The 10,670-nt window shown below is 39.8% G+C and overlaps 1 protein-coding gene and 1 non-coding gene across 2 annotated transcripts; one reads left to right on the top strand and one right to left on the bottom strand.

The window, feature by feature from the left end:
• Positions 1-141: 141 nt before the first annotated feature.
• ice1 (KIAA0947-like (H. sapiens)) lies at positions 142-10,141 on the bottom strand. The gene is made up of 20 exons (XM_051406902.1): positions 9,931-10,141; positions 9,674-9,732; positions 8,627-8,738; positions 8,419-8,495; positions 8,290-8,327; positions 8,096-8,178; positions 7,879-7,955; positions 7,679-7,716; positions 7,459-7,541; positions 7,314-7,350; positions 7,160-7,216; positions 6,982-7,065; positions 6,511-6,866; positions 3,604-6,099; positions 2,544-2,712; positions 2,068-2,228; positions 1,567-1,757; positions 1,319-1,419; positions 1,101-1,199; positions 142-764 (listed from the first exon to the last, which is right to left on the bottom strand). The coding sequence occupies exons 1-20, from the start codon at positions 10,018-10,020 to the stop codon at positions 583-585; spliced, it is 4,590 nt and encodes a 1,529-aa protein (XP_051262862.1). The 5' UTR covers positions 10,021-10,141; the 3' UTR covers positions 142-582.
• Positions 10,142-10,598: 457 nt separating this feature from the next.
• Positions 10,599-10,670, top strand: trnae-cuc (transfer RNA glutamic acid (anticodon CUC)). The gene has a single exon. It is a non-coding gene; the product is annotated as a tRNA-Glu (tRNA).

Genomic DNA, 10,670 nt, shown 5'->3' with positions numbered 1-10,670 from the left:
TTGTGCTTTTAAAGAAATATGTATTTTTAAATGACTTATTAAAGAGCTAAACGATGCATATTAGGTCAGTATGTGGACCAGAGGGCAATATCATGGCGTGGTATTTGTATGCATTGAGGAAAGTGAGGAGAGAAACCATCATTTGACTACATTTTTTAATTTGAAAAAATTAAATAACCTCTGAGACTTCAACTATTTTCCTTAATACAAACATAGATACCTCATATATACAAACACTTACAGCAGCACCACAGTTACACCAGAACACACATGTACATGTTTTACAATATTTTAGAGCATTACCTGAGGATAGCAAAAAAAAAAGCAGAGTTATGCCAGTACATTTATGACAGGGTGTTACAGTTTAAAACCGTGTCTCGAACATAAAAAGGAAACATTAGCTACTAAATTAGACGTGTATTTTAAAGTAGAGGTCCACATAAAAACTAAGCAAATGGTCTGAAACTGTCTTTGACAATAGATTTCAGTTTATAGTGGACCTCCAGACACCCTGTATCTTTAAAATAGGTGCAGACTGACATGCATATGTCATTGTGGATTTGTACAACATGTGCATCTCTATCAGCTCTTGACCTGTCTGCAGACAGAGGCTAACTGGTTAATGCAGCTGGTAACAGCAGGAGGGACGCCTCGAGAAGTTTCTCCTCTCCATCCTGCGAGGGCATCTAGGGCTTGTTTGGGATTACAGGGAGACAGTTCGTACATGCAGTAGATGGCTGCTAACTGGACCTCCCACGGCACACCTACGGAGAGAAGACACAAGATTAGAATTCTTAACGCAAATACATCTGCTGGATGGCTTTTCCTTTTTCACAGCATTGTATTTATATCATTATGTTATATTTATTTGGCAAAATAATGACAATAATATACTTTAACATGCCAGGTTGAGACATTCTAGAAATTGTGTGCCCACATGTGAAAAAGATAAACATCAGATTTGTGTTTCAGAAAAAACGATCAATGAATGGCAGGTGTGGGGGAAACTGGCAGCACTCTCAGCACACAATAAAGGCTGTGTACTAGTTACAGCCAAACTCAATCATTTGGTATTCACCAAGGTTTCTCATATTTCATACCTTCAGTATGTCCATGCCTACCAAACGTGTTGATGACGTTGGCAACAGTTACCACAGAGGAAACACACCTCTCTTTGATTCCCAGTTGACCGAGGCGTCCTATTTAAAACAAAAAGACAATGAAATTCTTAACTGTCCTCTAGCGACTACTGAATTACATGTCACTTCAGGTTATGGTTGATACAAGTAAAAAAAAGTAAATTAACAAAAGAACTGACCTATGAGTCGGAGCACAGTGGCCACGGTCACATCCGAGACGGGTGCTTGTTGATCTCTGGGCTGTGTCACCCAAGTGTTCATTAATGGCCACAACTCCTTGCTGTCAAAGTGAAATAAACAGATTAGCACAGGATAACTTCTTTAAGTGAGTTTTACACCCTTTTTATCAAATTCATATTTAGTTTGGAAGGCAACTGTTAATTAAATTACATAATTTAACTCGCTAGGTTCAGAAAAACTAACATACCCCAATAGATTTTCATAGGTCCACTTCCACTTCTTGTGTGTACAAAGGAGGTGCAGTGTGAAGACATGTTCCCAAGCCTCAGTCCCCAGGTCGTCCCCGTGCCGGCTGTGTTTAGTGAAAGACAGGCTTAACCCGGACCGAATGTCGGACAGTGTTCTGGTGATCAGCTTGTCAATGTCACAGGGAGGACTCTGCAGAGATACAGGGAGATTAGGTTTTAGAGGGCTCAATCTATTTAATTTGAGAAGATACAAAAGGGAAAGCTGGTTAAGACTAGATGATGTGATAAAGACAATGACCTGAAAATAAGGTCACACAGGTTAGAAATCAAATGGTGTAGAATACAAAAAAGCCTTCAAAAGTCTCTGCAATTTTAAGTAAATTAATTAAATGGCAATATTTTCATCAGCCACTCAGGATACATGCCAGCCAAGCTAGATTTAAGTAAAATAAGATATGCAACATCACAAATGTAGAACCCCAGCTCTACAAATACTTCACCTTCTCCCAACCAAGAAATGCTGAAAGGCAGCTGAGGAGGTTTTCTTGTGCTTTCAGTTTGGTGACAGCGTGTATTGCCTGGCACAGAGAACTACTGTGAGAGAGAACATTGGGCCATGTTGTCACCATGAACAAAATCAGCTTAGCAGAGTCTGGGAAGTCTGTGGCAGGGAACAAATAATGAGAAAGAAAAAGTGTTGGTCAAATTTGAGCTTATGTGGTGCCTAAGGTGGCACACAGATGGTAGTATTTAGAATCTTCCATTGGTTCTAGTAAAAAGTCTAAAACATACACAAACTGAATTTGACTTGCAATAAGAGTACAATGGCTATGAATGAAAATCCATGTGCATCTAGTTGAAATAAAGTCTTCAGAATTAAGAGAAAGGTCTTAATTTAAAAAAGTTCAAAGTTAAAATGTCTATGCAGATGTATCAAGAGTATTAAAAGGAAGAAATCATGTCACAAATTGCTAACCTTCTGTGAGAATGCTGTAGGCCAGGATGTGAGCCTTCTCCCAGTCTCTCTTCTGTCTACAGACCCCCGTGTAGACTCTGCAGAGGGCCTGCATGTAGTTTCCACTGAGGTCTCTTTTCTCTGCTTTCAGTTTGTTCAGGATGGCAAAAATAATATCATCTGCCTTCAACTGAGGAGAGTGAAGTGGACGTGAGAAAACATGCACATAGGTTCGTTTCACATGGATACAGACTTGGAAACACACAACACACATCCTATGAGGTATTGTCAGGCATTTTTCTTTATATCAGGAGGCTACACAAGAACCACTTGCTTCCTTTATTTGTTAACTTCCTTCATATAAAGGATGTACTTACTGATGTAATGGTCCCTTTTTTCTTTACTGTTGCTCTTTTTTAAAATTATAAATAAATTCCAGTCCTGTTCTGATTTGACCCTATTATTTATGTCCCTGCAATTTACTATTATGGGCAAATAAAGTAAATGTTCATCTGAAAAAAAATCGTTGGGATTTTGCATGCCCTGTATGCAACATTAATTGTCCTTTGCCAGTCACATGCTTATATAAATGATGAACTGCATTGATTGTGGTTGTTTTAGTGATGGAAACATACGTTTTATACTTTTTTATACTTAGTTTTGTGGCCTATGCTACAAATCTTTCAACCTGTGTAGCAACCAGTGCTATGTACAACAAGCCTGCCTGTTAAGATCTCTTTTCTTCTTAACTTCTAGGGATACTCAATCTGGTTAACACATGGCTTGAACATTTTCCAGTAATTTTGACTTCTGGGGAATAGAAATTGATCCTCGATATCATAATTTAAATAAGAATCAATCAATGGAGATCTGGACAGACACCCAGGAGCTTTGTTTAAGTTAGCACCCAAAATATGTAGTAGAGTAATCAGCTGTGTACCAAATAACTTTGTAAAGATCACTTGAAAACGCTAGTTTCTCTGAAGAATATACTGTTGCTTTACATTGTAAGACAATGCAAAATGACCAGTGGGTCATAATTAAGTCAGCAGATGAATGCCCAATAAACCAGTATACTCACCAAGCGGCTTTGGAAGATCTCAGAAATAACCTCCTTCTCCTCGTCTCTCAAGACGGGCTTTTTGGGCAGGTTACCAACGTACAGGTGGCTCTGAATCACAGGCAACAGATCGAAACACTGGTTTTCAATTTTCTTTAAATAGTTAACTATTAGATTTTGATCAGCAGGTTCTCCACCATCCAGGGAAGGGGAGGCTGCCTCATTTGTGAGGTGTTTGAGCCTCAGAGTCTGGGGTGAGGTGGTCTGCTCTCCACTGTTTGATGGAGATGAAGGCATATGCTTGTGACTGATAGTAGGAGAGACATTATCCAGTCTGAGGCATTTGCGGTTTTTAGGTTGAGGCAGACCGATGGACTGTCTTTTTTCTCCTCTCATCTCTGTCTTGGTGAAGGCCGTTGAAGTGGAATTAATAGTTTTGAAGCCAGACATCTGACTGACTGCCGTTGTAGGTAATGTTCCACTCTCTGATGAATAAATGCTGAGGCTGACATTCCCCCTGAGAATGCTCAGAGTCCGGGCATGGGCAGAGAGCTCTGGGTACATGGTGTCAAGAATCCTCATGGAGTTTTCCTGAGATGGACTGGAGGAAGACGACGGGGAAGAATTCATTGCTGACAAGGGCAGGCGACCTGGGACCGGCACAGCGTGCTTCGGAGTGGCACAGCCGAACTGAAGTGGTGATGAGGGGACTCCGTTTGGAGGGAGAGGGCTGTTCACAGATGACGAACTCAGCCGGTGACCGTTGGGCATCAACTGGGCCTGGACGGGAGTGGTAGGCGAAGCCAATCTATCCATGGGCGAGGGAAATGACAGTCTCTCAATAGCCTGCCTTGGATTGATAGATTTGCCCACCTTTGTAGGCGTGCTCAGAGGGGTTAGGAGACTAGGAAGTGGAGGGCCCATTTCAGAGCGAACTTGGCCTAGGGATTCTGATGGTTGAGCTGTTGTTAAACCTGCCTCTAGGCTAGGTTCCTCCTCTCTGACCATATGTGGGCTTTCTTTTTCAAGCACGTTTGTACACTTATTATGTCCATTTGTGGCAACAGCAGTCTGCTTTAATGAGGTAGTAGGACTAGCAGTGCCCAACATACATTTGCTCAATTTATGGTTACTTGCATCTGTGCTTTTCTCAGGCAAGTCTTGGACAAGAGCCTTTTCAGTGACACCTTCTGGCCCCAAATTGGGTACAGGCTGTAGAGGTATTTCGTTTGTTGAAATGAGTTCACTGTTATCACTGACATTACATTTTTCTGGATTTGGGTCAGTTTCCAAAGGACTCAGCGTCCTGCAGAGTGAATGTGTATTTTCTTTCGAAGACTCACAGTTAACGGTCTGCGTCTCTTGGGAGTCAGAAGGGGAAGGCCCACAGTCTGGTAATATTCCACTGTTCAACGGCTCTATGTTAGAATCCTTTTTTGAAGGAGTTTCAACATTTTCTTGACCAGATTCCTGGTCAGCATGGAACTCGTCATCTTCCATCTTTAACAGTGAAGAAGGAGTTCTGTCATCACCCTTTGATGGAGAGGGCATTACATCAATTCCTTCAGTTCTTTGTGCTTCATTTACATTATCCTCCCCAAGACCTTTTATGGATGCATCATTTTCAAGTCTCTCTTCAACATTTTCATTTGAGACACAGCTTATGCTGTTACTGCTGTTTGTCAAACAGGGGCTCTCTTCTGGCATGTCTGTGTCCTCGCCAAGGCGCCCCTGATTCTCCTGGGGCTCAACGACTGTGACATCTTGACTGCCCTGTCCCAAACCACAAGAACCCTGATGACTTTTTCTCACTTCTGAACCATTTTCTGTATTTGTAATATCAGTGTTTCTCACAGAGTCAACACATGTTGAGGAAGTAACAGAGGAAGGAACTAGCTCCATATCTCCTACTTCCTCAGAGTTTACAGGTGTATCACTTCTTCTGGGTGACTCTCCACCATCAGGAGTAACTGTTTTGTCACCAGTATCACAAGGGCTTGTGTCGACGTCGATCTTTGTAACAGTCTCTGAGTGATTTTCCTTCGCCATTCCTGAAGCAATTTCAGTATCAGAGATGCTGTTAGGGTTTACACTGCAGGATGGCTCTTGACTTTCAGCAGTTAATGACACAACCTCAACCAAAATGGTTATGTCTGATGTGGAAGAAGAAGAGGATGATACTAAATGTACAGTTGGCTCCTGCTCCATGTCTTTGTCAAGATGCATTTCTTCACCATCTGTACTGTTTTTGTCCTTCATTTCAGTAATGCTACTCAACTCACTATGTCCCAAGTCTTTGGAGTCTGTTTTGTTGGAAATGTGTTCCACTTCCTGTGTTGTGACCACTGGCAAGTCCACAGTCTCCTCTGTTGGTACTATAGAGGGTTTGACACTGTGGCTTGACACTGATGTTGTGATGAGTAAGGACTCTTGCTTAAGAGGAACCGAGTCAGCCGAGGATTTGGGATGGTTTTCCTTTCCTCCATCATCTGTCTCCATAGATTCCATTGATGTGTCCTGACAGACAGACAGAAAGAAGAAAACAAGGATGTGATTTGCAATAAGATAAGCTGTGGTATGACAAACTTTTAACACCAATCATAAACAAAACATCACAAACATAATTTAAAAATGTAGAGTTACAAAAGAGAAATCTTTGTTTTGGATGTTTCTGTTGATAATAATTTAGTTCATAATGATATCTAAACAGTATTTTTGCCAAGTTTTGATTTCAGAAATACTAAGAGAAAGTTTTGAAATATTTTAGCGTAAACTATGGGTGACACAAACACACACTTTGGAAAATGAGCTTACATTCTGTCTTCTGCGACTTCTGCATCTTAATATCATAAATAAAACAGGTGAAACTGCACATTAGTCAGTAATGTAAAAACATAAAGCATTTGCATGGAAGATAATTAAGCTTACCAAAGCTGGCAGTGGTGATATACAGGGAGGCATTGGTTTGAACAATGCCATTATCTCCTCAACAGGTACTTCAGAGCTGCCCAAGTCGGTAGATGACTCTTCAGTTTTGTGTTCCTTGGACAATCGCTTGCTCTTTTTGGGAGTTCCCTCCTTGGCACTTGCTGACTGCATACGTTCTTGATGCTTGATGGCTTTCCGCCGAAGAGGAGAAAGTTTTAATTGTGTGTAAGTGGCTTTTGTCTGCATGGGGTAACTGTGAGATTCAGGGATCTTGCGGGACACAAGAGTTGTGTCACTCCGATGAGAGTGCAGTCTGTTTTGAGGTGAGGAGGTAAGAACTGGCTTGAAACTTGACTCTGAAATTACAAGAATAAAAGAGAGGATTTCACACATATAGAAGGGCAAAATGGTGAAAGAAATACAAACAAAGTTGAAAAACCATCTATACAACAGAGCTTAATGATGGCTCACCAGGTAAGCGCAACGGATTTGCAGTGTGCTGCTGCGGAAGTTCTACACATGACCACAAATTTTCTAGCAGCATCCGGACTTTTTCTGAAAAACAGCAAAAGTACAATTACAACAATCTGCTTTCAGGATTAATGCATGTGATTAGCTTGTCAATTAATAAGTGAAGCCATCTGCATACCTTTGTCAACTTTAGGCTCCTCCGGTACACTAGCTTGAGTTGATGTGCTCCTATATTCTGTTGAAAATTAATTCAGATAGTGTTTAAATTTATGTTAAATAATATATTTAAGTCAGAAAAAGATGCTTTGATAATGAAGCTATTGCTTGTTTACCTTTATTCCTTTCTCTTTCCAGTTTCATCAATCTCATCTGCAAATGAATTGAAATTGTACAAAAAAGAAATGTCAATTTAACGTACTAAAGTAGTATTAAAAAATAACTGCACCAACTTTAACTATATACAGATAATTACTGTACCTGGAGATCGTGAATATTTCTTTCTAGCAGGATCTTCTCTTTGGTCAGTTGGGATATTTGATGATTTTGTTTGCAAACTGCATCTGAAATAAGGACAAAAATATGCATGACTAAGAGACAACCAGATAACCAGATAACCATATAACAGACACAGATTGAAGCCATGCTTCTGAATATAAAATAATTATTTATACGCAGTGGAATACAATTTTTTACCAACCTTCGAGAAGTCTCACTTTATTTTCAAGGTTATCCTTTCTGTTAATGAGAAAAACAACATGAAACCTTATCGCACAATTTGTTTGAAACGACTTTCTCACAAACCAGTCAAAAAGACACACTGAGAGAGACACAGACATGACACTTATTAAGTACTAAGTCCAATTTAAGAAACCACATCTCTAAAGTGTAAGAACTTACATGCTTGTTGTCTTGGCGTTCTCCTCTATCAATTTTTCAACTTGATCTGCTTGTGCCTGGGATTTCTTCAACGATGTCTGAGAAGGTAAAAATGAACAAAGATTACTTGATGAGATATTTGGATGCTCCTAAGAACAATGGTCCATCATCGTCAGTTATGCCATTACAGCAAATTCAAATGACTCAAGTGTATTTGCGGAGCACCTTTTTTTCTTACCTGTGTTTCCAGCAGATTATTTTCTACCACTGTCTTTTCCCTCTTAAGCTGTGCATTTTCAAGTGTTTGTGTTTCCGTAAGTTCTAGTAGTTTGAAAGACAATTTAGCAAAAAGTCAGGGACACATTAAATTCTTTTTAAACAAATTATGCAACTCCTCACTGGTAAAAGTTACAGCATGCGAGTGCAAAGTACCTTTCACATCCTTCAGCTGGTCTTCAAGCTTCTTATTCCTGAGAGATATGTAAAATACTAGTTAACTTTTTACCACAAACACAATACCATTATCATATCTTCATCATGGTTATGACAGTTATTTCTTACTCTGACAATGTCTTGCTGTTTTCTTGCTTCAGTTTCTCCATCTCTTCAGACATCTGTCCATAGGCTTTCAAAGCACCCTATAAAATTTTAGGAAAATAGTAAATCTATTCAGGTATGGTCAGATTTTGTGTTGTAGCACTGCTATTAAGAGACAGATACTTTATCAGCATCAGGAGGAATATTGGAATTGTACAGAGAAAGGGCCTACCTTCTTTTCTTCCAGTTCAGCTTGCACAGATTCATAATCGGCTGTCTTTTTCTCCAGAGTAACCAGTCTGAATTGGAGCTCTTCCAGCTGCTGTTGAAGCCTGATTGAGTCACTGTATAAAACATGTTGGAAACATGAATGAAAAGCCAGCCAAAATCAAAGAATATCTGCGTGCATTTTATTCTTTATAAAGCAACTATGTCCTGACGTGTATTTGTGCCAATATTGTTGGTTGATAATTGGTTTTTAAAGGATATATCTGTCACGTTTTAGCATAAAACAATCAATCTACATTCATACTCAGACCATTTAACAAGGTATCTACAATTATTGAGATCCTTTAAGTAAGTAGTACTATAGAGTCACACTTTTTCAAAAGCAAGAGTCAATTTCCTTTGTGAAAGATTCAATCACTCAGAAAACACAAAAACAGTGATCAGAGTTTCTTCCTTCCATTGATTCCATTATGAAATTGCATGATGAAGATAGAAAAACACTATCATATCTCTGGGGCTTTCAGAGCTGTCAAAGAAAACAATAACAATCCCCTAACTGACAACTAAACTAAATAACAACTGTTACACTGACGTAACGTTATGTACTGTCAGTCAAACAGGTAGTTTACACTAACGTTACAGTTTGGGGAGTGCAATCTAATATTAACATTAACTTATATTCTAATAATCTATGTGTGACCATATTTTGTAGAAGAATTAAAAATCACATGGTTCAAAGGTTAAAACTAGTGTTCATCCCGTTAAGTCAACTGACACATAGACAACACATAACGTTACGTTAAGAAACGTTGGAGAACAAATGAATAATTAGTTAGACACACAAACCATGAGTATTAAACCTAACGTTAGCTACACTGTACCCGATAGCTGCCCCTGATTTCCGCACTAAACTCACAACAAAATGTGTTTCCTGAAGATTGACCAGCGGCGGTATTGCTGGTGTTCAACGTAATGTCACAGAAACAAACTAACTATGGTTTCTTTATGATGACTCGCGTCACCATGGCAATTATTATTCATTAAAACTCACCCAGAAACCGTTATCTTCTGTTTCAGTGCCAGAAATGACGACACATATTCGTTCAGGCTCTGTAGGGAAGAAACAAAACAAAAACAAACAGGGGGGTTCATAATTACCAACACCTTCCCTTTAACGGACACGATAAAAACACAAGAAATGGATTACAACCGTCGGGGACTGCTCATATTTAACGTTAGTCCACTCAGAGGAAACACAACTTCTAACGTTACACACACTCTTCTGTCATACAAAGATGATCATCTGACCTGGTGCAAAACAGAGCAGTTCTGACAGTTTCCAACCGTCGCGTCCGCGGCTATTGCGACCGTTCTGGACTGACTGTCTCCTGGCATCATGGTAAGACCAACTCCGACCCCCTCACAGACTTTATTTTATATTAAACGAATTGACGACCATGTCCCGGTTAAACAAATCCCAGACACGACCCAAAACAACTTTTTCGCGTCTCCCACGTTGACCAAGGACCCAAGCTAGGACCCAACATGGGGGCCCGTCGTGAATAACATAAATATAAATATAAATATTTCACGCTACGTTATAAGCACATTCAAATTATAGTGTGAATTCAGTTAAGTATAAGTAAAGCAAGGGTTCACGTGCAGATTACATATTTTTGTCGACCGAAGTATGATGTTGTCGGTCATTCGGATTTTTGTTCAGGCAGTTCATTATAGCCTACGGGGGCGTTACTGATACAAAGCGTGTACTGCCATCGCCATGGACGTATACAGGGAACCGACGAATAGGGTTGTGGTTAGTGTTACCGTTTTCATTAGAGTGTGTACTTACTATAATATTTACAGTTTGAGATAATAGATAGTAATTGTCATAGTATACCTCAATGGATGAAATATATTTCACTCATTGATTGTAGATGGTAATTTAATCATAACATTTTCTTTCCTCTTATCAGTCCCTGGTGGTCTAGTGGTTAGGATTCGGCGCTCTCACCGCCGCGGCCCGGGTTCGATTCCCGGTCAGGGAA

The sequence above is a fragment of the Dicentrarchus labrax genome, unplaced genomic scaffold, assembly GCF_905237075.1.
Source record: "Dicentrarchus labrax unplaced genomic scaffold, dlabrax2021, whole genome shotgun sequence".
NCBI lineage: Eukaryota > Metazoa > Chordata > Actinopteri > Moronidae > Dicentrarchus > Dicentrarchus labrax.
This window is presented reverse-complemented; position numbering and strand designations above follow the sequence as displayed.